The sequence below is a fragment of the Gopherus flavomarginatus genome, chromosome 18 (assembly GCF_025201925.1).
Source record: "Gopherus flavomarginatus isolate rGopFla2 chromosome 18, rGopFla2.mat.asm, whole genome shotgun sequence".
In the NCBI taxonomy this organism is placed as follows: domain Eukaryota; kingdom Metazoa; phylum Chordata; order Testudines; family Testudinidae; genus Gopherus; species Gopherus flavomarginatus.
The window spans coordinates 3736276-3761273 of record NC_066634.1 but is presented as its reverse complement, the minus strand read 5'-3'; the positions used below and the strand labels follow the sequence as shown (position 1 = coordinate 3761273).

Sequence of the window (24998 nt, the reverse complement as noted above, 5' to 3'; positions counted from 1 at the left end):
CAGGGAGGGCAGGAAGCCCGGACTCCTGGGTTCCATCGCTGGAAGGGGGTGGGGGGCCGACCCAGATCACGGAAGGTGCCTGGACTCCTGGGGGCGGGGGAGGGGGTAGGGGTACAGCACAGGCAGCGGAGGGGGGGCAGGAGGTTTATTGACAGGTGCAGACACCCCCACACACACATGGGGGGCGCTGCTCTCAGATCAGGTCCATGAGGATGTCGTCTTCCATGACACTGGGCGGCTGCACCTGCTGCAGGCCGGGCTGGGGGCCTGGGCCCCGGGGCCCTGGGGGCATCAGCATCTGACCTGGGGAGAGGAGAGATGCTGAGGGGGTGGGGTATGCAGGTGCCCCTCACCGAGCCCTGGGATGGGGGCGGGTGTGTTCAGATCCTGTCCCCCCCTTACCTGGCAGTGGGGCCCGTGGGGCCATCTGGCCTGGCCATTGCTGCCCAGGTGCCTGGTGCATGAGTGGCTGGCCAGGGAGCTGCAGCGGCTGCTGCCCCATAGCCTGCCCCATGGCCTGATGGGGCAGCAGCCCCTGGGACGCCTGCTGCAGGTGGTGCAAAGGCTGCTGGGTCTGCGGGACACCAGGCTGGGGCTGTGAATAAACCGGGGGAGGGGGTTGTTAGGGGGGAGCTGAGTCATCCCCCCCCTCATGCTGTATGGATGCCCCCCACTCCCTCTGCTCTATGGGTGCCCCTCCCCGAAGGCCTCCACCCACCCACATCAGGAAGGGGAAGGGGGACCCCTGAGCAGGGGAGACACGGGGGACCTGGCTCCCACAGCGGGATGCCGGCAGCATTGGGGCTGCAGGGGCTAGCGCTACAGGGGTGGGGGGGGGGTCAGTGCTATGGGCTCTGCTGGGGGGGTGGTACCAGCTGCTGGCTGAGTAGGGGGCTGCCAGGGAGGAGGCGGGCACTAGGGGGGTGCAGGGGGGCTGCCAGGGAGGAGGCGGGTACTATGGGGCAGGGGGCCTGCCAGGGAGAAGGCGGGCTCTAGGGGGGTGCTGGGGGGCTGCCAGGTGGGGGCAGGGGGGTTACTCACCGGCTGCTGGCTGAGCAGGAGGCTGCGGAGCTGGGGGTTGGCGCCGGGGTTCTGGGGTCGCAGCAGGGCCCCCCCCTGTGTGGCCTGAGGCCCAGCCTGGGGGGGGCCAGGGGCCGGGGGGGCCTGGGGGGCAGCTGGGGCTGCCTGCTGCTGCTGCACCCGGAGCTGCAACTGAGAGCGGGCGGAGGGGTCAGCCAATTCCCAGCCCCCCAGAGGCTCTGAGTCCTCCCCCCTCCTGCCACACGCTGGGGCTGAGCAACCCCTGCCCTCCCCCAGGGTCCCATCCATGGGGGGAGACACCCCCCCCCCGCAGAAACTCACCAGACTTTGCTGCCGCTGCTGGTCGTCCAGGACGGGGCCTGGGGCCATGGCGGGGCTCACCTGCTGGCCGGCCATCTGGGGGGGGGGGACAGGTGAGACCGGCAGCGGGGGGGGTGCAGCACCCCCACACCCCACCTGGACTCAGGCTGTCAGCAGGCAGGACCCTCCTGCCCCCCAACCACCCCCATCACCATCAGCCACCCCCCTACACGCCCGGTGGCCTCATACAGCGCCCCCCAGCCTGGAACGCTGCCCCCCCTGGACCCCAGACAGCGCCCCCCCAGCCCGGAACGCTGCCCCCCCGGACCCCAGACAGCACCACGCCCCAGCCCAGAACGCTGCCCCCCCCCGGACCCCTGACAGCGCCCCGCCCCAGCCCGGCACACTGCCCTCCCCAGGCCCCTGGGAGCGCCCCCCCAGCCCAGCACGCTGCCCCCCCCGGGCCCCAGACAGCACCCCCACCCCTAGCCTGGCACGCTGCCCCCTCCTGGACCCCAGTGCCCCCCCAGCCTGGCACGCTGCCCCCTCCGGGCCCCAGACAGCACCGCCCCCCTAAGCCTGGCACGCTGCCCCCCCGGCCCCAGACAGCACCACCCCCCAAGTCTGGCACGCTGCCCCCCCCAGACCCCAGACAGAACACCCCCCCAGCGTGGCATGCTGCCCCCCTGGGCCCCAGAAAACCCCTCCAAGCCCAGACAGTGCCCCCCCCAGCCTGGCACAGTGGCCCCCCGGGCCCCAGACAGCACCCCCCTCCAGCAGGGAGAGGGTGGAGTTCAGGGGTGGGGGGCACAGGGCTCAGTATTGGGGTTCAGGAGAGGGGGTCGGGGGGCGAGGTTCAGGGGTTGGGGGAAGGACAGGGTGGAGTTCAGGGTCAGGTCTCAGTATCGGGGTTTGGGGAGGGGGTGAGGAACAGGGTGGTGGTCAGGGATTGGGGTTCAGGGTCAGGGGACAGGGCTCAGCGACAGGGCAGGGGTCAGGGACGGGGGTTGGGGTCAGAGGGACAGGGTTCAGTATCAGGGTTCAGGGAGAAGGCAAGGGGCGGGGCGGGGGATTCAGGGATTGGGGTTCAGAGGTCAGGGAGAGGGATGGGGTGGAGTTCAGGGGTCGGGGGTCAGGGATTGGGGTTCAGGGGGAGGGCTGGGGTGGAGTTCAGGGGTCGGGGGTCAGGGATTGGGGGTCAGGGATTGGGGGTCAGGGGTGGAGTTCAGGGGTCGGGGATCAGGGATTGGGGGTCAGGGATTGGGGGTCAGGGGTCGGGGATCAGGGGGGTCAGGGATTGGGGGTCAGGGATTGGGGGTCAGGGGTCGGGGATCAGGGGGGTCAGGGATTGGGGGTCAGGGGGAGGGATGGGGTGGAGTTCAGGGGTCGGGGATCAGGGATTGGGGGGTCAGGGGTCGGGATGGGGTGGAGTTCAGGGGTCGGGGATCAGGGATTGGGGGGTCAGGGGTCGGGATGGGGTGGAGTTCAGGGGTCGGGGATCAGGGATTGGGGGTCAGGGGGAGGGATGGAGTGAAGTTCAGGGGTCGGGGATCAGGGATTGGGGGTCAGGGGGAGGGATGGAGTGAAGTTCAGGGGTCGGGGATCAGGGATTGGGGTTCAGGGGGAGGGATGGGGTGGAGTTCAGGGGTCGGGGATCAGGGGGGTCAGGGGTCGGGGGTCAGGGGTCGGGATGGGGTGGAGTTCAGGGGTCGGGGGTCAGGGGTCGGAATGGGGTGGAGTTCAGGGGTCGGGGATCAGGGATTGGGGGTCAGGGGTCGGAATGGGGTGGAGTTCAGGGGTCGGGGATCAGGGATTGGGGGTCAGGGGTCGGGATGGGGTGGAGTTCAGGGCTGGGGGATCAGGGATGGGGGGTAAGGAGGAGGGATGGGGTGGAGTTCAGGGGTCGGGGATCAGGGATTGGGGGTCAGGGGTCGGGATGGGGTGGAGTTCAGGGGTCGGGGATCAGGGATTGGGGTTCAGGGGGAGGGATGGAGTGGAGTTCAGGGGTCGGGGATCAGGGATTGGGGGTCAGGGGGAGGGATGGGGTGGAGTTCAGGCGTCGGGGATCAGGGATTGGGGGTCAGGGGTCGGGATGGGGTGGAGTTCAGGGGTCGGAGATCAGGGGGTCAGGGATTGGGGTTCAGGGGGAGGGATGGAGTGGAGTTCAGGGGTCGGGGATCAGGGATTGGGGTTCAGGGGGAGGGATGGGGTGGAGTTCAGGGGTCGGAGATCAGGGTGGTCAGGGATTGGGGTTCAGGGGGAGGGATGGGGTGGAGTTCAGGGGTCGGAGATCAGGGTGGTCAGGGATTGGGGTTCAGGGGGAGGGATGGGGTGGAGTTCAGGGGTCGGGGATCAGGGATTGGGGTTCAGGGGGAGGGATGGGGTGGAGTTCAGGGGTCAGGGATCAGGGATTGGGGTTCAGGGGGAGGGATGGGGTGGAGTTCAGGGGTCAGGGATCAGGGATGGGGGGTCAGGGGTCGGGATGGGGTGGAGTTCAGGGGTCGGGGATCAGGGATGGGGGGTCAGGGGTCGGGATGGGGTGGAGTTCAGGGGTTGGGGATCAGGGATGGGGGGTCAGGATGGGGTGGAGTTCAGGGGTCGGGGATCAGGGATTGGGGGTCAGGGGTCGGGATGGGGTGGAGTTCAGGGGTCGGGGATCAGGGGGATCAGGGATTAGGGTTCAGGGGTCGGGGATCAGGGATTGGGGGTCAGGGAGGGATGGGGTGGAGTTCAGGGGTCGGGGATCAGGGATTGGGGGTCAGGGAGAGGGATGGGGTGGAGTTCAGGGGTCGGGGATCAGGGGGATCAGGGATTAGGGTTCAGGGGTCGGGGATCAGGGATTGGGGGTCAGGGAGGGATGGGGTGGAGTTCAGGGGTCGGGGATCAGGGATTGGGGGTCAGGGGTCGGGATGGGGTGGAGTTCAGGGGTCGGGGATCAGGGACGGGGGGCCCGGGCAGGGGCTCGGGGGGGCCCTTACGCTGCGCTGCTGCTCGATCTTCTGCTGCTGCACCTGCTTGTGGTTGGTGATGACCTGCCGGATGCCGTTGACGAAGCCGCTCTGGTCGTAGGGAATCAGCCCCATGAAGATTTTCTTCTTGGACGAGTAGAGCAGCATCAGCACCCGGACCTCGCAGGGCGCCGTGTGGGGGAAGTGCACGCAGCCCGCCTGGGGGGGGCGCCGCGTCAGAGCCCGCCCCCAGGACAGGCCCCCCCCCTCACAGCCTGCCTCAGGGTACTGCATCAGACACCACCCCCAGGACAGGCCCCCCCTCGCAGCCCAGCTGGGGGGCGCCGCGTCAGAGCCCAACCCCAGGACAGGCCCCCCCTCGCAGCCCGCCTGGGGGGGGCGCCGTGTCAGAGCCCGGGCCCAGGACAGGCCCCTACCTCGCAGCCCGCCTGGGGGGCGGGTGCCGCATCAGAGCCCAGCCCCAGTACAGGCCCCCCCACCTCGCAGCCTGCCTGGGGGATGCTGCATCAGACACCACCCCCAGGACAGGCGCCCCCCTCCATAGCCTGCCTGGGAGGGCACCATGTCAGACCCTGCCCCAGGACAGGCCCCGCCCCCTCGGAGCCCAGCTTGGGGGGGGTGCCACATCAGAGCCTGCCCCCAGGACAGCCCCCCCTCGCAGCCCGCCTGGGGGGGTGCTGCATCAGGCCATGCCCCCTCGCAGCCCGCCTCGGGGCGGGCACCGCGTCAGAGCCCACCCCCAGGACAGGCCCCCCCCTCACAGCCCACCTGGGGGGGCACCATGTCAGGCCCCACCCCCTCACAGGGCATGGTGTCGGGAGGAGGGGGGGCACACAGCAGTGAGTCAGGCCACACCCCCATAGAGACACCACCCCCAGCCTGACCCCACTCCCAAAAGTAGGGCTGGGGGGCAGCAGGGGGCAAATGCTCACGGTGGTGCCAGCGGCCAGACTCCCACTGGGGGGGCTGAGCCTCGCGAAGCTGTTGCCCATGACACGGTGGGGCTCAGGGGGTCCTGGGGGAGTGGGGGGGCCCCAGGGGGGTCCCAGCCTGTTGCCCATGATGCAGTGGGGCTGGAGGGGTCCTGGGGGAAGTGGGGGGGCCCCAGCCTCACGAAGCCGTTGCCCATGGTGCAGTGGGGCTGGGGGGGGTCCCAGGGGAGGTAGGAGGGCCCCGGGGGGGTCCCAGGCTCACAAAGTCGTTGCCCATGACACGGTGGGGCTTGGGGGGTCCTGGGGGAGGTAGGGGGCCCCAGGGGCGTCCCAGCCTTATGAAGCTGTTGCCCATGACGCGGTGGGGCTGGGGGGGTCAGGGGAGGTGGGGGGGGCCGCAGGGGGGTCCCAGCCTTACGAAGCCGTTGCCCATGACGCAGTAGGGCTAGGGGGGCCCCAGGGAGGTCCCAGCCTTACGAAGCCGTTGCCCACGATGCGGTGGGGCTGGGGGGGTCCCGGGGGAGGTGGGGGGGCCCCAGGGAGGTCCCAGCCTTACGAAGCCGTTGCCCATGACGCGGTGGGGCTGGGGGGGTCCCGGGGGAGGTGGGGGGCACCAGGGGGGTCCCAGCCTTACGAAGCCGTTGCCCATGACGCGGTGGGGCTGGGGGGGTTCCAGGGGGCTGGGGGGACCCCGGGGGGGTACCAGCCTCACGAAGCCATTGCCCATGATGTGGTGGGGCTGGGGGGGGGTCCCGGGGGGGGGGTCCCAGCCTCACAAAGCCGTTGCCCATGACGTGGTGGGGCTGGGGGGGTCCCAGGGGAGGTGGGGGGGACCCAGGGGGGTCTCAGCCTTACGAAGCCGTTGCCCATGACGCGGTGGGGCTGGGGGGGTCCCGGGGGAGGTGGGGGGGCCCCAGGGGGGTCCCAGCCTTACGAAGCCGTTGCCCATGATGCGGTAAAGCCCCTTGAGCGACTCCAGGTCCTTGTTGGTGAAGTGGAATTGCACCATACGGGAATTGCGGAACAGGGGGCCCAGCGTGGTCTGCGGGGAGAGGGGGGGTTAGAGACCCAGCCCAGCCCTGGCTCCCCATGGCCAGCTGTGGAGTGGGGGTTAGAGACCCAGCCCCCCGCCCCCCACTTACCAACAACTGCTGCGGGATGAGCTGCATGATCAACTTCTGGGGCCACTGATCCGTTTTCCTGGGGGGGGAGGGAAGGAGTCAGTGACTGGGGAAAGGCACCTCCAGGCATTACCCCTCCCCAGCCACATCCCCGACCGTACCCCCCCACTCAGCACTCACAGGTTCTCCCCAGGGTTGACGTACACCTGGCAGGGCAGCGACCGGGTCAGTTTGGTGCTGGAGTCCACCGAGGCTGGTTTTGGCTTCTGCAGATATTGGGGGGAAGGGGGGATCAGAGGGGCTGGGTCACGGCTTTCCCCCACCCCCCCAGGGGCGGGCTCTCACCTCCTGCCACTCCAGCACCCCGTTCCAGGCCAGCACCTTGTTGGTGACCGACTGCTGGGCTCCGGACAGCTGGGCCGCCCCCAGCTGGGGGGCCGCCGGGGGGGTCACGCTCACACCACTAGGGGCCACGCTGCTAGGCTGGGGGAGGGATAGCATGGTTAGACCCAGCCCAGGTGCCCCCCGAACCAGCCTGTCCCCTAGGGACCCCGTGCCCCATTCCCTGCCCCCCAGAACCAGCCAGTCCCCGCCCTGGGGCCGGATGGGAGCCGGCGCCCCCTAGAGGGGACAGGCCCTGCACCCCCCTCCCTGCCTCCCAGAGCCAGCCAGTCCCTGCCCTGGGGCTGGGTGGGACCCAGCACTCCCCGGAGGGGACAGGCCTCATGCCCCATTCCCTGCCCCCCTGAGCCAGCCAGTCCCTGCTCTGGGGCTGGGTGGGACCCAGCGCTCCCCGGAGGGGACAGGCCCCATGCCCCATTCCCTGCCCCCCCTGAGCCAGCCAGTCCCTGACCTGGGGCCGGATGGGAGCCGGCACCCCCAGAGGGGACAGATCCCATGTCCCACTCCCTGCCCCCCCGAGCCAGCCAGTCCCCGCCCTGGGGCCAGATGGGAGCCGGAGCCCCCAGAAAGGAAAGGCCGTGACGCGGTATGGAATATGGTTGACCGTTGATAATATTGTGGCTATCAATATGAGAAAGGGGCAAAGAGTTGCCCTAGATACGCCCTTGTACATCAGTGGGAAAGTGCTAAGCTGCGAAATACGATACGCTCGCATGTGTCACCGTACGGCGACCGATACACGTGCATTTCTGAGCGCCGCCCCCAGCCTGCTGGCCCATCAGCCGCACAACAAACCCACTGAGAGAAGTCTGGGGCTACACTAGGGGTCAGGGGGGCCTGCAGGGACACGCCTGGGCACAGGCAACTCTCCCAGGCCACGTCCTGCGAAGCTTTCGTGTGGAACAGAGGAAATAAAGGCCACATTACAAAGGATATAAAAAGGCAGCTGCATCTTCTCCGTTTTGTCTTCAATCCTGCGGCTCACCTCCGGAGTCGCGGCTCCACCAGCGGACGGACCGACCGCCCCAGTCAAGCCTCAGCTGTGTCCCAGAAGGACTCGACAAGCCAGCCAACTCCCCGATGCTGCTAAGGGCCTGCTAGACGGACTCCGAAGCCACGTGTGACGAAGTGGGAATGTTCTTAATGTTTTCTCTGAATGCTGTGTGGGTGCCTCAGTTTCCCCTTTGCGTTTCTTAGGTGGTGGGGTAAGGGAGTGTGATTGTTCAAGAGCCCTAGAGGGCCGGGGTGATGCTGCCTGCATAGAGAATGGCCGACACCCTGTCTCCTGATGGTCTGGGCCCCTCCCCTGAAAGGTGCCAACTGAAGGGGCTGGAGAACAAAGATCAAGTGGCCTCCTGGACTGGGAAAGAGACAAAGGCCAGAGGAGGGGCTGGGGAGGGTGTCAGTTTTGAGCTGGGGAGACGGGGAGAGGCGCACAACCTGGGTCTGGGCTCCCCACCCCCCGAGATGGCCCTGAGTGAGGGGTCCTGTTCTCCGTACCCACAAGCTCGGTTTTGGGCTGTTCCTGTCGGCTAATCAGCCGGCTGAGAGTCCCGGTGAATCGCCAGAAGTGGGGGGTGCAGGGCCCTGACTCCCCCACGCTCCGTGACACCACGCGTACGGATCGAGCACTCTGACTGCTAACTCCTCTCTAATAAAACCTTTAGAGTGAGATACTAAAGGCTGGGCTGGCAGCAGGGTCTTTATTCACCCCGGCATCCTTATTCACCACAGTCATGGAATGAGGGAATGTTTTGGGCTGAGTTTGTCTGATGAGGTATCACTTGAAAAGTCTCCCTCGGTTCTGCTCCGGGGCCCCAGCCTGGGAAGAAGCCAGTTCCCGGTTCCCTAACGGGTGTTCTTCGAGATGTGGTGCTCACGTCTATTCCACGACCCATCCTCATCCTTCTTCCCCGCTGTCGGCATTTCTGGCAAGAAGGAAGTGAGGGTGGGGGAGCCGGTGGCACCCCTTATACCACGTCATGTGGGCGCCACTGCCGCTCCCCTACAGATACGGCTGAGGGACAAGCTTCCGGCACCGGCACACGTGGCGAGCGCCCACACCGCGTGGACGTGAGCAAGCGCTGGACGATGAAGTGGTGGGTGGAGAGCCTGCAGCTGGGTGGGTCCCTACCTCTGCGAATGCGGGGAAAGTGCAGCAAAGCTGGTGGGGGGGAGGTGGGGAGGGCTCAGTGGTACCCCAGTTCCAGGTGGCACCCTGAGGGGACCCATCACAGTCACATCCAAACTAGTCGCAAATGGGTAACGTGGCTGGCGAGCCAAGTTCACAGAGGCCCCGTGGGGCTGCACGTACCATGGCTGGGGCCCCGGGCTGTGGTGGGGGCTGGCCGGGCGGCTGGGTCAGCAGGCTGGAGCCAGTGGTGACGGTGGACACCAGGCTGGGTTGGGAGGAGGGCGGCAGCTTGGGGGCCATGGCTGGGACAGAGCCGGAGGGGAGCGGCTGCGCGGGTGCCTGGCTGAAGGGCGTCTGCAAGGCGTTCAGTGGGGTGACTGCGGGGGGGAGGGGGAGAGCAGTCAGGATCCCACCCCTCCAGCCTCTCCCCCTCCCCCTAGGCCCCCTCAAGACCCCTCCCCTCGGCCCTGACCCCCTCCAGCTCCACCTTGAGACTTCACCCCAGGAACCTGCTCCACAACCTCCCACTCCCTTGTGAGACCCCCATCCCCCCCCTCAGCCTCCCTCTGTCCCTGCCCCGGGTTCCCCCGGCACTCACAGCGTGAGGCTATGCTGGCTTTTTGGTTCTTGGCGGCCTCCACGGCAGACTGCGCTGCGGCCTGGGCGGCGTTGAGGGAGCTGGGCTGGGGGACATGAGGGGCGGAGCAAAGGTGAGCCAGGCTGGGGACGTACCTGGCAGGGTGGGGAGGCGGGGGGCAGGGCTGGGACCCCCCCAGGGGGGATGTACCCGGTAGAGCCGGGAGGCAGGGCTGGGACACCCCCGGCCGGATGTACCAGTAGGGCCAGGAGGAGGGCAGCAGGGCTGAGACCCCCAGGGGGGGACGTACCTGGTAGGGCTGGGAGGCAGGGCTGGGACCCCCCCGGGGAGGGACGTACCTGGTAGGGCTGGGACCCCCCCTTGGGGGGGACGTACCTGGTAGGGCTGGGAGGCAGGGCTGGGACCCCCCCGGGGAGGGACGTACCTGGTAGGGCTGGGACCCCCCCTTGGGGGTTCCCACCTGGTAGGGCTGGGAGGCAGCACTGGGACCCCTCCTTAGGGGGGACGTACCTGGTAGGGCTGGGAGGCAGGGCTGGGACTCCCCCCGGGGGGGGGGCGTACCCGGTAGGGCTGGGAGGCAGGGCTGGGACTCCCCCGGGGTGGGATGTACCTGGTAGGGCTGGGAGGCAGGGCTGGGACCCCCCCGGGGGGGATGTACCTGGTAGGGCTGGGAGGCAGGGCTGGGACTCCCCCCGGGGGGGACGTACCTGGTAGGGCTGGGCCCCCCTTGGGGGGGACGTACCTGGTAGGGCTGGGAGGCAGGACTGGGACTCCCCCCCGAGGGGGGATGTACCTGGTAGGGCTGGGAGGCAGGACTGGGACTCCCCCCGGGGGGGACGTACCCGGTAGGGCTGGGAGGCAGGGCTGGGATCCCCCTGGGGGGGACGTACCCGGTAGGGCTGGGAGGCAGGGCTGGGACCCCCCTGGGGGGGACGTACCCGGTAGGGCTGGGAGGCAGGGCTGGGACCCCCCCGCGGGGGGGATGTACCCGGTAGGGCTGGGAGGCAGGGCTGGGACCCCCCCCGAGGGGGTATGTACCTGGTAGGGCTGGGAGGCAGGGCTGGGACTCCCCCGGGGGGGGACGTACCTGGTAGGGCTGGGACCCCCGGGGGGGGGATGTATCTGGTAGGGCTGGGACCCCCCGGGGGGGGGGGATGTACCTGGTAGGGCTGGGAGGCAGGGCTGGGATCCCCCTGGGGGGGACGTACCCAGTAGGGCTGGGAGGCAGGGCTGGGATCCCCCTGGGGGGGACGTACCCAGTAGGGCTGGGAGGCAGGGCTGGGATCCCCCTGGGGGGGACGTACCCAGTAGGGCTGGGAGGGAGGGCTGGGATCCCCCTGGGGGGGACGTACCCAGTAGGGCTGGGAGGGAGGGCTGGGATCCCCCTGGGGGGGACGTACCCAGTAGGGCTGGGAGGGAGGGCTGGGATCCCCCTGGGGGGGACGTACCCAGTAGGGCTGGGAGGGAGGGCTGGGATCCCCCTGGGGGGGACGTACCTGGTAGGGCTGGGATCCCCCTGGGGGGGACGTACCCAGTAGGGCTGGGAGGCAGGGCTGGGACTCCCCCCGGGGGGGGACATACCCGGTAGGGCTGGGAGGCAGGGCTGGGACCCCCCAGGGGGGGATGTATCTGGTAGGGCTGGGACCCCCCCGGGGGGGGATGTACCTGGTAGGGCTGGGAGGCAGGGCTGGGACCCCCCGGCGGGGGATGTACCTGGTAGGGCTGGGAGGCAGGGCTGGGACCCCCCGGCGGGGGATGTATCTGGTAGGGCTGGGACCCCCCCGGGGGCGGGACGTACCCGGTAGGGCTGGGAGGCAGGGCTGGGACCCCTCTGGGGGGGACGTACCCAGTAGGGCTGGGAGGCAGGGCTGGGACCCCCCGGGGGGGGATGTATCTGGTAGGGCTGGGACCCCCCCGGGGGGGGATGTATCTGGTAGGGCTGGGACCCCCCCGGGGGGGGATGTACCTGGTAGGGCTGGGAGGCAGGGCTGGGACCCCCCGGGGGGGGATGTATCTGGTAGGGCTGGGACCCCCCCGGGGGGGGGATGTACCCGGTAGGGCTGGGAGGCAGGGCTGGGACCCCCCCCGAGGGGGGATGTACCCGGTAGGGCTGGGAGGCAGGGCTGGGACCCCCTCCGAGGGGGGATGTACCCGGTAGGGCTGGGAGGCAGGGCTGGGACCCCCCGGGGGGGGACGTACCTGGTAGGGCTGGGAGGCAGGGCTGGGACCCCCCCGGGGGGGGACGTACCCGGTAGGGCTGGGAGGCAGGGCTGGGACCCCCCGGGGGGGGGACGTACCTGGTAGGGCTGGGAGGCAGGGCTGGGACCCCCCGGGGGGGGGACGTACCTGGTAGGGCTGGGAGGCAGGGCTGGGACCCCCGGGGGGGGATGTATCTGGTAGGGCTGGGAGGCAGGGCTGGGACCCCCCGGGGGGGGACGTACCTGGTAGGGCTGGGAGGCGGGCAGCAGGGGCTGCTGTGGGGCCGGCGGGTGCTGCGGGGGCGCGGTGGGGAGCTGCGGTTGGGGTACCACCTGCTTGGGCTGGATGGCACCAGAGGCTGCACTGCCACCTACTGGGGGATGGGAGCCAGGTCAGCAGGCAGGAGAGGCCGGCACCACCCAATGCACCCCAGCCCCTGGGTGGGACATCAGGCAGACCTCTGACTGCCTGCCAGGAGGAGGTGACCCCAGCATGACCTCCGACCCCTTGCCAGGAGGGGTGACCCCAGCATGACCTCCGACCCTCTGCTGGGAACGGGTGACCCTGGCATGACCTCTGACCCCCTGGTAGGTGGTATGACCCAGGGATGACCTCTGTCCCTCCCACGGGAAGGGACAGCCCCCAGCATGACCTCTCACCCCCGTCTGAAAGGGGTTACCCTGCTGTGACCGCTAAGCCTTTGGCAGATGTGGTGACCCCAACATGACCTTTGACCCCTGCCAGGAAGGGGTGATCCCAGCATAACCTCTGACCCCCACCCAGAAGGGATGACCCCAGTGTGACCTCTGGAGTCATATAGATTCCTAGTTTCCAGCTCAGACGGGGCCCCGCGATCGCACTGGCGCCAGCCCCAGGGAGCCCTCCCCTGGCTGGGTACCAGGCTGGATCCAGACCCACGCCCGCAGCCAGCCCCACTCTGCCCGCTGCCAAGCCCCTCGGGAGACACCGAGTGCCCGCGCAGGGCTGCCATTTGTGGCTCAGACCCGCTCGGCCCACGGTTCTTTCCCCCCTCGCTGCAGCTCTTGGACTCTGCCCCGTTCGTCAGCTTCACGGCTCTTCTCTGCCCCCTCCCGCCGGGGCATCCTGCTCCCGGCTCCAGGCTGTCTCCTCTGCCCTCCATGGTCACCTGCAGGGAGGGGTCCCGCGGCCCTCCCCCAGCCAAGCCCCCTTCCATCGCCCCCCCACTCCCTTACCCGGCAGCACCATGCCGCGGATGAGGATCATGTGCCGAGGATCCTGGCTGAAGTCTTTGGGCTGGGCCTCCAGCATCCCACCGGGCGTGGCCTTGTCAAAGAGCACCCGGAGCGCCGGCAGCTTGCGGGGGGACACGACGGAGAAGTGGATCCCTCGCTGGGGAGGGGAGGGACGGGGTGAGTGGAGGCCGAGAAACGGGGAGAGAACCCCGGCCTCCTGGTTCCCAGACATGCTGCCCCCACCCCCCCACTCTAACCACTGGACCCCACTCCCCTCCCACAGCTGGGCAAGAGCCCCAGAGTCCTGGCTCCCAGCCCCCTCTGCTCTAAGCACTAGACCCCACTCCCAGAGGTGGGAGAGAACCCAAGAGCCCTGGCTCCCAGCCCCCACCCCCCCGCCCTGCCCTAAGCACTAGACCCCACTCCCCTCCCAGAGCTGGGGAGAACTCAGGCGTCCAGGCTCCCGGCCCCCCCCTCACCTCTCCGATCTTCTGCACCAGGTTCTCGGTGGTGTAGCCAGAGTAGGTGGTGCTCTCCACGGCCGGCAGCAGGTAGGGAGGCGAGTTGCAGATCAGGATGCAGACCTTGTGGGTCTGGCCTCTGCGGGAGGGGAAGGGGGAGACAGAGGGGGTGCGGGGGGGGGAGGATGCCATGGAGCCTCCACTTCCCAGCATGCAGCACAGCACAGCGCCGAGCCCCTGACCGCATCCAGCACCCAGGGCTGCCCACCCTGAGCCCCCAGCCCCCGAGCTGGAATTCCCCCCCCCGCGCTGCAGGGACACCCACCGTCCGCCATCCTGGGCTCCCCGCCTCCGCCCCACACTCACATCTGTTCCCTCATCTTCTTGAAGTCATCGAAGAGCTGCAGGGCCGTGCTGAGTCCCTCGGCGATGAGGCTGCAGCTCTCACCACCGCCCCCCACAAACCTGCACGGGAGGGACATGGAGCCAAGTGAGGCCCCCAGGACACTGCCTTCATGGAGCGAGGGATGGGACCCAGGAGTCCTGCTCTGACCCACAGGAACCCACTCCCCCCAGGGCCAGCGAGTGAACCCAGGAGTCCTGGCTCCCAGCCCCACTGCTCTAACCCACCAGCCCCCAGTCCCCTCTCAGGGTCAGGGAGAGAACCCAGGAGTCCTGGCTCCCAGCCCCCACTCCCCTAACCCACCAGCCCTCACTTCCCCCCAAGGGCCAGGGAGAGAACCCAGGAGTCCTGGCTCCCAGCCCCCACTCCCTTAACCCACCAGCCCCCACTCCCCTCCCAGGGTCAGGGAGAGAACCCAGGAGTCCTGGCTCCCAGCCCCACTGCTCTAACCCACCAGCCCCCACTTCCCCCCCAGAGCCAGGGAGAGAACCCAGGAGTCCTGGCTCCCAGCCCCCACTCCCCTAACCCACCAGCCCCCACTCCGCTCCCAGGGTCAGGGAGAGAACCCAGGAGTCCTGGCTTGTATCTGTGTAAGGAGACATTTCCCCGTGAGCAGCACGGCACTTCCCCTCGACCTCAAGAAAGATCTGCCTCTCCCCACCCATCACTGGATGCCCGTCCCCTCGCCCCCCCCACTCACTGGATGCCGTCCAGCCAGGTAACGAACTCGTAGGCGCTGCTGGTGGGGGCGTGACACTGCACATAAGACTCCGGGGCGCAGTCCACCGTGTTGAACACCACCAGGCTGTACTGGGTGCCCCCATACTGACAGGGAGAGGGAGGGTGAGATCCGAGGGGGCCCTGACACCCCCCAACCCACCCACCTGAACAGGACCAGGGTGAGATCAGGGTGCCCTGACACCCACTACCCGCACCCTCCACAGCGGGACCAGGGGAGTTCAAGGGAAGCCCCACAAACCTGCCCAGCCCCCCGCAAACCCAATCACCAGCAGGGAGCGTAGGGCGAGATGGGGGGCGACCCACAAACTGGCCCAGACTCACACCCCAAACTTTACCATGCGCAAGGGGATGGGGATACAATGAGGGGCACCCCCCAGGCCCCCCTGCATGTGGGGAAGATGGAGGGGTGCCCCACAGCCCTGGATACTGCTGTACGGGGGTGATGGGGCCCACTCACGTCTCCCCCGAAGTCTGTCTCAGCTGGGGGGCCGCCGTTGAAGTACCTGGGGGGACACAAGGAGAATGTGCCCATCAGATCCCCCCCCGAGAGGAAATGGGGCTGGGGATGCCATGGCTGCCCCCCCTGCCCCCCAGTTTCCCTGGAGCCTCCCCTCCAAGCTGGGAGTGGGGCTCAGTTGCGGGGGGGACTGGCTGCTTGGGGTGGAGGGAAAATGGGGGGGAGGCTCCTCATGGCGAGTACATGCCTGGAGGATTGGGGCAGGCTGTCCAGTCAGGACGGAGACAGAGGGAGGGGGGCACAGGAGGGCTGGAAGGATATGGGATTAAGGGCAGGGCCACCTGCACATGGGGGGAAACAGGGGGCAGTTGCCCCCAGCAGGGCTGGCTCTAGCCATTTCGCTGCCCCAAGCACGGCGGCACGCTGCGGGGGGTGCTCTGCCGCTCGCCGGTCCCGCGGCTCCAGTGGACCTGCCGCAGGCGTTTCTGCGGCCACGTCTGCGGCAGCTTCACCGGAGCCGCGGGACCAGCGGACCGTCCGCAGCCATGTCTGCAGCAGCTCCACCGGAGCCCCCTGCTGCCCTTCCAGAACCGGCAGAGAGCCCCCCGTGGCGCGGCGCCCCAAGCACGCGCTTGGCACGCTGGGGCCTGGAGCCGGCCCCGGCCCCCAGCGAGGGCCAGGGGAGATGAGGGAGGATGTGGGGGCTGGGAGGTGGCCAGTGGGGCAGGCTGGCTGGGGGAGTGACAGGAACACGTTTGGGGAGAGGGGCACACGCCGGGGCCGGCCGGCTGGGGGGCGGAGAGGGGCACACGCCGGGGCCGGCCGGCTGGGGGGCGGAGAGGGGCACACGCCGGGGCCGGCCGGCTGGGGGGCGGAGAGGGGCACACGCCGGGGCCAGCCGGCCGGGGGGTGTCGGCGGACGCACTCGATGGCGGGCAGCAGGTAATGCTTGCGCAGCGACTCGAAGTAGGGCCCCAGGTTGGCCGTGCCCTCGATGACGAACACCACGTCGGCCACCATCCCGGCCACGGCCTGCGCGGGCAGCTCCAGCCCCGGCACCACCATCGCCCCCTGGGCGCCCCGAGCCCCACAGCCGCTGGGGGGAGAGACGCTGTCAGGGGGGGTGCGGAATGTAACCCTGTTCCCCGAACCTGCCCCGAACCCCGACCTGCCCCCCTCCCCCGAACCGCCGCCTGCCCCCTCCCCAAACCTCCGCCCCACACCGCCCCCGAACCCCCGCCTGCCCCCTCCCCAAACCTCCGCCCCACACCGCCCCCGAACCCCCGCCAGCCCCCTCCCCAAACCTCCGCCCCACACCGCCCCCGAACCCCCGCCAGCCCCCTCCGCAAACCTCCGCCCCACACCGCCCCCGAACCCCCGCCAGCCCCCTCCGCAAACCTCCGCCCCACACCGCCCCCGAACCCCCGCCAGCCCCCTCCGCAAACCTCCGCCCCACACCGCCCCCGAACACCCCCCTGCCCCCTCCGCAAACCTCCGCCCCACACCGCCCCCGAACACCCCCCTGCCCCCTCCGCAAACCTCCGCCCCACACCGCCCCCGAACCCCCACCTGCCCCCTCCGCAAACCTCCGCCCCACACCGCCCCCGAACACCCCCCTGCCCCCTCCCCAAAGCTCCGCCCCACACCGCCCCCGAACACCCCCCTGACCCCTCCCCGAACCTCCGCCCCACACCGCCCCCGAACACCCCCCTGACCCCTCCCCGAACCTCCGCCCCACACCGCCCCCGAACACCCCCCTGCCCCCTCCGCAAACCTCCGCCCCACACCGCCCCCGAACCCCCACCTGCCCCCTCCGCAAACCTCCGCCCCACACCGCCCCCGAACACCCCCCTGCCCCCTCCCCAAAGCTCCGCCCCACACCGCCCCCGAACACCCCCCTGACCCCTCCCCGAACCTCCGCCCCACACCGCCCCCGAACCCCCGCCAGCCCCCTCCGCAAACCTCCGCCCCACACCGCCCCCGAACCCCCGCCAGCCCCCTCCGCAAACCTCCGCCCCACACCGCCCCCGAACCCCCGCCAGCCCCCTCCCCAAACCTCCGCCCCACACCGCCCCCGAACACCCCCCTGCCCCCTCCGCAAACCTCCGCCCCACACCGCCCCCGAACCCCCGCCAGCCCCCTCCCCGAACCTCCGCCCCACACCGCCCCCGAACCCCAGCCTGCCCCCCCCGAACCTCCGCCCCACACCGCCCCCCAACCCCAGCTCCCCCCCTCGCCTCACCTCCTCTCCTCTCCTCCTGCCACTTCCGGCCTGGCCCCGCCCCCACCGGAAGTTGCTCCTTCTGCTCCGTCCCGGTCCCGGTCCCGCCCGCCGTTACCATGGTAGCAGCGTCATCGCTCCCGGCAGCCACCGGGCTCCAAGATGGCAGCGGCCCGGGGCTGAGCCGGAGCGGCGGAGGCGGGGGCGGGAGCGGCGCGTGCGGGGCCAGGAAGCGGGAGGGGCGGGGCCTAGGGAGGGGCGGAGACTGAGAAGGTTTAGGGCCTTGAGAGGGCGGGGGCCCAGGAAGGCAGGGGGCGGGGCCTGCGGAGGGGGCGGGGCCTGCGAGTGGAAGGGGCCGGAGGAGGGGGCGGGTCCCAGCAAGGAAAGGGGCGGGACCTGTGAGTGGGGGGGGCCAGAGGAGGGGCGGGGCCTATCAAGGAAAGGGGCGGGACCTGTGAGTGGGCTGGGCCTGAGGAGGGGGCGGGGCCCAGCAAGGCAAGGGGCGGGACCTGTGAGTGGGCGGGGGCCAGAGGAGGGGCGTGGCCCAGCAAGGCAAGGGGCGGGGCCTGCGGAGGGGGCGGGGCCTGCGAGTGGAAGGGGCTGGAGGAGGGGGCGGGGCCCAGCAAGGCAAGGGGCGGACCTGTGTGTGGGCGGGGCCAGAGGAGAGGGCGGGGCCTGCAGGCCCCTGGGGACAGGGTTTAGGGGGTACCCAGGGCCGGGCCCCCTGGGGAGAGGGTCCATGGGGGAGGAGGGGGGCTCTGTCACCCTGCTCTGCCTCACAGCCAGCAGCGGGGTCCCCCTGTTCTGTCGCAGCATGGGGGCGCCCTCCAGGCACCAGGTGAGGCCCTGCCCCTCCCCTGCCCTGTGGGGCTGGTGCCCCCTAACCCTAGAGTAAAGGGGGCAGGGGGTTATAGGAAGGAAAGATTAGGTTTGGGGGGAAGAGCTGTGATACCCCTATAAATACTCCCATCCCCAAATGCTAATTACCTCTCAGAGCCAATCCCATCAGGGAGTGAACCCAGGTGTCCTGGCTACCAGCCTCCCCCTGCTCTAGCCGGTGGACCTCACTCCCCTCCCAGAGCCGAGAGAGAACCCAGGAGTCCTGGCTACCAGCCCCCTCTGCTGTAGCCAGTAGACCCCACTCCCCTCCCAGAGCCGAGAGAGAACCCAGGAGTCCTGGCTACCAGCCCCCTCTGCTGTAGCCAGTAGACCCCACTCCCCTCCCAGAGCCGAGAGAGAACCCAGGAGTCCTGGCTACCAGCCCCCTCTGCTCTAGCCAGTAGACCCCACTCCCCTCCCAGAGCCGGGAAAGAACCCAGGTGTCCTGGCTCCCAGCCTCCCCCTGCTCTAGCCAGTAGACATCACTCCCCTTCCAGAGCCGAGAGAGAACCCAGGAGTCCTGGATCTTTGGCCCATTCCCTTTGAGTGACGCTCCTTCCCCCCCACCCCAGCTACCCTTCTCGGTGATCGGCTCCCTGAATGGGGTGCACATGTTTGGGGCGAACCTGGACGTCCTGCTGACGGCAGCCTGCACCGCAAACACCCATGTGGTGTGGAGGGTCTTCCACAACAGGTAAGGGGGCAGCAGGGCGGCGGGGGCAGGCTGGGAGCTGAGGGCCCTGGAAGACTGGTAGCAGGAGATGCTGGCCCTCAGAGTGGGGGGCTGGGGATTGGTCCCCTAAGGCAGGGGGGTGGAGTGGGGAGCAGCTGCCCCCCCATGAGTCCCAGCATCACCCCAACTTTTCCAGCATCACCCTTATCGTCCTGTCGTCAGAGGAAGGAGCCAGTGACTTTGCCCTGGGGCGCCTGCTGGACAACACCTTCAGCGCTATGGTGAGCCCCTGCCACCACCACCTCGAACCCCAGTCCCTGCACGTGCCCCCCTAGGGGACTGTGAAATGCTCTGGGAGCAGGATGCCGATCGAGGTGCTAAGGGAGCACTCAAGGAAGACAAGGCCATTGCGGAGAAACCAAATGAATTATTTGTGTCGGTCTCCACTGCAGAGGATGGGAGGCCGACTCCCAAACCCGAGCCATGTTTTTTGGGTGACAGGTCTGAGGAACTGCCCCAGATTGAGGCGTCGGTAGAGATGGTTTGGGAACAAAGTGATAAATTAACCAGGAATAAGTCCCTAGGCTCAGCTGGGAATCACCCAAGAGTTTGGCAGGAACTCAGATATGACATTGCTGAACTAGTCACTGGGGTGTGTCACCAATCGCTTAACTCAGCCTCTGGCCCAGATGGCTGGAGGGGAGCTCATGTGATGCCGATTTTTAAAAAAGGTCCCAGGGGTGATCCTGGCAATTCCAGGCCGGTGAGCCCAACTTCAGTACCGGGCAAAGTGGTTAAAACTGTGGTGAAGAACAGCATGGTCAGACACAGAGACAGACGTGATGTGTTGGCTTTTGGAAAGGAAAATCACGCCTCACCGATCTATTAGAATTCTCCCAGGGGGTCGACACGTGGACAAGGGGGAGCCAGCGTCCTTAGACTTTCAGAAAGCCTGTGAGAAAGGGGCTGGGAAAAGGGGGTACGGGGGAGGTGGCCGAGTTTGCAGACGACACAGAATGACTCAGGAGAGTCCCGCGAGCAGTTACAAAGGGACCCTTCAGTGACCATTCTTATGTCCCCACCCCCCAGCCCTGCACATGCTGCGCCCTGGGTCCTGTGCCCTTCCCTCTATCCCCCTGCTGAACCCACCTCCCTCCCCTGTCCCTGTCCCCCCATGCAGTCTCCCCCACACATGGTAACCCCAGCCCTGTGTCCCTCTCTCCATGATGCCCATCAGTGGACACCCCCCCTTTGGGGCGTGGAGCAGGGGGAGGGGAATTGACCCCTTCCCGCAGATCCTGGTTTTACCGCAGTGGGCCCTGGAATATGCCAGGAGGCCAGGAATTGCCCCAGATGCTTCCCCCTCCCCGGGCTATCTGCCCAGACCTGTGCTGGGGGTCAGGGGGGAGGACACGACTGACCAATCTGGGGACTCATTCCAGGTGCTAATCCTGGGCTTGGAGGAGCTGGTGAACGTCCGCAACATTGAACGCCTCAAAAAGGACCTGAGGGTGAGTGGGGGGATTGGGGTCCCCCCGAGCCTGGGCCCTGGGTGGGGGGAGACTGGAACGCCCCCAAACCTGGGTCCCAGGGGAGGAGACTGGGGCCCCTCAAGCCTGGGCCTGGGTGGGGGAGACTGGGGCCACGAGCCTGGGTCCCAGGGGAGGAGACTGGGGCCCCTCAAGCCTGGGCCCTGGGTGGGGGGAGACTGGGGCCCAGGGGAGGAGACTGGGGCCCCTCAAGCCTGGGCCCTGGGTGGGGGGAGACTGGGGCCCCCTGAGCCTGGGCCCTGGGGGGGTGGAGAGTGGGGAGTTGGGCTCGGGGGTGGGGGAGACTAGGACCCCTGAGCCTTGGCCCCGGGGTGGGAGATGGGGACCCCCCGAGCCTGGGCCCCAGGGTGGGGCTGGGACCCCTGGAGCCTGGGCTCTGGGAGGGGGAGACGGCTTGGTGGGGGGCTGCCCACCAGCCTTGGCCCCACAGGGCATGGGAGTGGCCTGCATTGTGGGGTAGCAGTCCCAGCCTGTGGTATGACATCCTGCCCCCATATCTGGGGACAGACAGAGGCCATGGGGCTGACCCAAGGCAGTTGGGGGGGGCTGATCCCTGTGGCCCCCACCCCACCTGGCCAATCCCAGCCTCACCAGCCCCCCACTTCCCCCAGGCCTGCTACAAGCTGATTGACAGCTTCCTGGCCCCCCTGGAGCGGAGCGGGGACCTGACACAGTGTGTGGAGTGTGTCCCTGTGCCCCACGGTGTCGCCCTGCAGGTGAGACCCCCCACAGCAACCCTGGGAATAGAGACCCTCTGGGGACCCCTCTGACCATCCCCTGCCCTGGGTATGGGGAACCCTGGAGGAATCTCATGGGGGCAGGCTCTGCCCCCAGGTTCTTGTGGTTCAGAGCTGTGGGGAGCAGGGGGAGCAGGATTGGGCGGGTCCCCAACTGGGGGTGGGAGGCTCCTGGGGAAGGGCCACCACCTCCTGACACCCCCCTCCCCCGCTTTTCTCCCTGTGCACCAGGAGTGCCTGGAAGCCTTCGTGGCCGCAGCCGAGAGCCGCTTTGGCTGCCTGGTGGCTGGGGGCCGGCTGGCGCTGGCCACAGAGCCCTGGTGGCAACTGGCCCCCCAGGAGCTGCTGCTGCTGAGCTGGCTGGTGGGCTCGCTGCCCCCCCACACGGCGCGGGACTACCCCATCTACCTGCCCCACGGCAGCCCCACGGTGAGCGCACAGGGGGAAGTGGATGGGGTAGGGATGGGGGTTTCGGGGCTGGCCAGGAGGATGGGGGGATTCTTATGGGGGGTTGGCAGGGAGGCTGGCAGTGACAAGGGAGAGGTTTGGATGCCAGGGGTCTGTCAGGGGGGTGCAGAGGGGCTGGGCTGGGGGGCAAGAGGTCTCTTTCTGACAATGCCCCCTCCCAGGTCCCCCACCGGCTCCTCACCTGCCAGCTGCTGCCCGGCCTGGAGGCCTGCCTGATCTGTGGGCCCAGCCCTGCCCTGCACACCGTGGAGACCGAGGTGGGTATGGGGGGCAGGTAGCATCCTGTGCCCCCGAGGGGGGAGTGGGACTGGGCCCCCCACCTGACAGGGGGGCCCCAGCACATTTAACCCCTTCTCCCCTGTGCCCCCAGCTGGTGCCACGGTTCTGGAAGCCCCTGCTGGAGCCGCTGCAGGCGTGTGTCAGCCCCCAGCCCCACGGCCTGCCCCACGGCACCACACTGCCCCCTGGAGTCCTGGCGTGAGTGCCTGCGGGATGGGGGGGAGCATCGGAGGAGGGAACGAGGCATTGGGAGGGCCTAAGGCAGGTGTTGTGGGGGGAGGGGGGATGGCCAGGGGGTGCTATGGGGGGCTCCAGCCTGGGCACCCCAGAAGGGCCCAGCCAGTGGAGACCCCAGCCCCCCTCGTTCCTCTTTTCTCTCAGGTTCCTGTTGATCCATCGGGAGCAGAGGAGCAGCCAGAGCTCAGTGCAGCCCCCAGGATCAGGCGGGGAGGGTACGTCCTGCCCCCAACCCAGCCCGGGGGAGAGGATACGTCCCTGCCCCCCAACCCAGCCCAGGGGGAGGGTACGTCCTGCCCCCAACCCAGCCCGGGGGAGAGGATACGTCCCTGCCCTCCAACCCAGCTCAGGGGGAAGAGGATACGTCCCTGCCCCCCAACCCAGCCCGGGGGGAGGGTACATCCCTGCCCCCAACCCAGCCCTTGGGGAGGATACGTCCTGCCCCCAACCCAGCCCAGGGAGAGGGTACGTCCTGCCCCCAACCCAGCCCGGGGGAGAGGATACGTCCCTGCCCCCCAACCCAGCCCGGGGGGATGGTAGGTCCTGCCACCCAACCCAGCTGGGGGAGAGGGTAAGTCCCTGCCCCCCAACCCAGCCCAGCATCCCCAGTGCATCTGGGGAGTGGGTACACGCCCTCCCAGGGGCCAGGTCCAGTCCCCTCTCTCAGTGTCTTCCCTCCTCCCCACAGGCCTGTCCCCCAGGCACCGCGCCCGCGCCCTGCGCCACTTCTACGCCCTGGTCACCACCCGCTACTTCCCCTGGGAGGGCAGCCCAGGTGAGTGGGGTGGGGAGTGGGGGGCAGGGGGAGAGCCCAGGGAAGAGGGGCCTCAAACCCACCTGGGGCCTCCCCCAACCCTAACCCCTCCATGTCTGGCAGCGCCCCCTCAGGAGCCGTTCCAGGCCGGCTTCCCGCACCGCGCCCGGCACTGCTACGTGGTGAGCGCCACGCACAAGGCCTACGCCATCCACGCCCCCCAGCACCAGCTATTCCTGCTCCTGGCACCCCACGTGCCCACCTTCGCCCTGCGGCCCCTGGCTGCCTGCGCACTGCAGCGCCTCACCGGGGACATCGCCTGCTGAGACGCCGGCCCGGACACCTGGGTTCCGCCTTGGGGGACGAAAGGGGATTTCTTCGGGCTATTCTGTAGGATTACCGTGTGCGCAGAAGAGCAGCCAGACTTGGTCCAACCATTGGCCCATCCAGCCTTGTGTCCTGCCGGAGGCGATCGCTGAGTGATCCACCCGGCGCCCAGCCCCAGCTCCTGGCAAACAGCGGCCACGGACCCCATCCCTGCCCAGCCTGGCTAATGGCCACCGATGGACCTGTCCTCCAGGGACCTAGCTAGGTCTTTTCTGAACCCTGTTCTAGTCTTGGCCTTCACAGCATCCTGTGGCAGGGAGTTCCACAGGCTGGGGGAAGGATATACTTCCTTTGCTTTTTCAACCTGCTGCCTAGTAATTTCATTGGGTGAGCCCTGGTTCTTGGTTTATGAGTAAATAACACTTTCGCTACACGGCTGTCATTTCCGCCTTTAGGCGGGTGCGTGCCTCAGTTTCCCTTATGTACCTGAGTAAGGAGGGGAAGGGGAAAATGTGTTTTCTTTGCAGAAGAATCCAAATACCCAGGTGGGGCCTGGGACCCGGTGACGTGTCCTAGCAACTGATGACCCTGGCCCTGTGCGGAAGCCAGCTGGGCAGGAGGGGAGACCTGGGGACCCGGTCTGGTCCCTGACTGAGGAGGGGCTAGGTGGGGGGGGGGCTGCGTGTGGACCAGGGTCTGCTGGTGAGACGGTTCTGGCCTGGGGTCAGGCTGGGGTAGGGGAGAGGCGCTCTAGGCTCACACCCCACCCAGCTGGACTTGGCTGTAACTTCCTGCTTTTGGTGCTAACGAAGAATTTTCCACGCTGTGTTCCAGACAATCAACCCCCATGTTTTCACCACGTGGGCTGAGAGGCATTACAGCCTGGAGAGGGGAGTGCGCTGCTGCCCTTGGGGGGCGCTCATGCTGTTAGCAGGGGTGTGCAAGGCTCAGTGATTAATCCCAGGAGGCTTCCCCCAGTGACAGCGTGTCCACATTGAAGAGGGACTGATTCAGAGCTGGTCAGGAACACCGAACCCGCGACAGGCGGTGGCAGCGGTGGGATTGTTATAAGGCACGGCTGGAGAAGAATGATCAGCCCCAGAGGCAGGTTCCAGACCCCAACAGGGCTACAAGAGGGGCCTGGAGCAGCAGCAGGGCATCCCCAAGACCCAGCTTTCTGTCCAGCAGTGGGGCTGCTGAGCCTGGCCCCACAGCAGATGAGCTGAGGCCACAGGCGCCGGAGGACTGGCAGAGGGAAGGGGAGGACCAGGCAGGCCAGCCAAAGCATGGACTGAAGATGGGGAGCGGAGAGGCAGGAAGACCCCCGTGGGGTAAGTAGGGAGACTCCGAGCTGCAGGGAACGGGACTCCAGAGTGGTGCCCTGCTTTATGCTGCTCAAGTGTGAACTGAGCCCTGAAGCTTTTGGGGTGCACGGAAGTCCCCAGGATGACCTGCCTGGAAGGCCCCACCCTGCTGGGAGACTAGCCCCACAAGTGGGGTACGGGGGCCCTGCGCTGGAGGATTTGTAGAAGCTGGAGGAGATCTGCCCTCAGGAAGCCTCATGCCATCTTGTCCTCACCCCCTAGTTAATCATGCTGCACCTGGGGAAACTGAGGCACACACCCTGTGAATACAAAGTACTCCAAAAAACAACTCCCACGTGTCACCTGCTCTGCTTGGAGGCTACTGGATGAAATAACCAGCTGGTTCCTTGGCTGAGGGCAGGTGGGGGTCTGACGGGAGAGCCCCAGCCCCCTATGTGGGGCAGAAGGGAGTCACCCCCACACCCTGATGGCAACTCCTCCGGGCACCTGCTTCCTCCTTCCCCAGCCATCACCCCACCCCGCACCAGAGGGGCCCATTCTGCATCCCCAGCCTCCCTCCATCTCCACGCGGGCGGC

At 68.2% G+C, this 24998-nt stretch overlaps 2 protein-coding genes and 3 long non-coding RNA genes across 11 annotated transcripts; 4 read left to right on the top strand and 1 right to left on the bottom strand.

Moving 5' to 3' along the window:
- Nucleotides 1-129: 129 nt before the first annotated feature.
- On the bottom strand, nucleotides 130-16070 carry MED25 (mediator complex subunit 25). Its single transcript, XM_050927685.1, has 21 exons — nucleotides 15898-16070; nucleotides 14973-15018; nucleotides 14475-14599; nucleotides 13738-13836; nucleotides 13390-13510; nucleotides 12911-13067; nucleotides 11920-12066; nucleotides 11296-11326; nucleotides 10946-10993; nucleotides 10108-10204; nucleotides 9498-9582; nucleotides 9080-9276; nucleotides 6709-6846; nucleotides 6544-6629; nucleotides 6385-6442; nucleotides 6177-6284; nucleotides 4320-4508; nucleotides 1363-1437; nucleotides 1042-1212; nucleotides 403-595; nucleotides 130-303 (listed from the first exon to the last, which is right to left on the bottom strand). Exons 1-21 carry the CDS (start codon nucleotides 16035-16037, stop codon nucleotides 194-196), a joined length of 2421 nt encoding a protein of 806 aa, XP_050783642.1. The 5' UTR covers nucleotides 16038-16070; the 3' UTR covers nucleotides 130-193.
- On the top strand, nucleotides 2900-4243 carry LOC127036668 (uncharacterized). Of its 2 annotated transcripts, none has more exons than XR_007770199.1 (3): nucleotides 2900-3056; nucleotides 3571-3817; nucleotides 4193-4243. It is a non-coding gene; the product is annotated as an uncharacterized LOC127036668 (long non-coding RNA). The 2 variants fall into 2 exon arrangements; XR_007770200.1 differs by lacking the exon at nucleotides 4193-4243 and adding an exon at nucleotides 4054-4166.
- LOC127036671 (uncharacterized) lies at nucleotides 5334-5910 on the top strand. The gene is made up of 3 exons (XR_007770203.1): nucleotides 5334-5352; nucleotides 5707-5766; nucleotides 5846-5910. It is a non-coding gene; the product is annotated as an uncharacterized LOC127036671 (long non-coding RNA).
- Nucleotides 6012-6285, top strand: LOC127036672 (uncharacterized). The gene is made up of 2 exons (XR_007770204.1): nucleotides 6012-6065; nucleotides 6145-6285. It is a non-coding gene; the product is annotated as an uncharacterized LOC127036672 (long non-coding RNA).
- A 1797-nt stretch (nucleotides 16071-17867) lies between the features above and the next one.
- On the top strand, nucleotides 17868-24750 carry FUZ (fuzzy planar cell polarity protein). 6 transcript variants are annotated; one of them, XM_050927723.1, is made up of 11 exons: nucleotides 17870-18031; nucleotides 18645-18766; nucleotides 18942-19026; nucleotides 20188-20256; nucleotides 20907-21011; nucleotides 21264-21461; nucleotides 21662-21757; nucleotides 21871-21977; nucleotides 22161-22231; nucleotides 22705-22791; nucleotides 22894-24750. In XM_050927723.1, the coding sequence occupies exons 1-11, from the start codon at nucleotides 17933-17935 to the stop codon at nucleotides 23094-23096; spliced, it is 1242 nt and encodes a 413-aa protein (XP_050783680.1). In that variant the 5' UTR covers nucleotides 17870-17932; the 3' UTR covers nucleotides 23097-24750. The 6 variants fall into 6 exon arrangements, with proteins under 6 accessions (XP_050783683.1, XP_050783681.1, XP_050783680.1 ...); XM_050927727.1 differs by lacking the exon at nucleotides 17870-18031 and adding an exon at nucleotides 18038-18215 and having other exon boundaries at nucleotides 18513-18766; XM_050927728.1 differs by lacking the exon at nucleotides 17870-18031 and adding an exon at nucleotides 18265-18512 and having other exon boundaries at nucleotides 18588-18766.
- The last annotated feature ends 248 nt before the right edge of the window (nucleotides 24751-24998 follow it).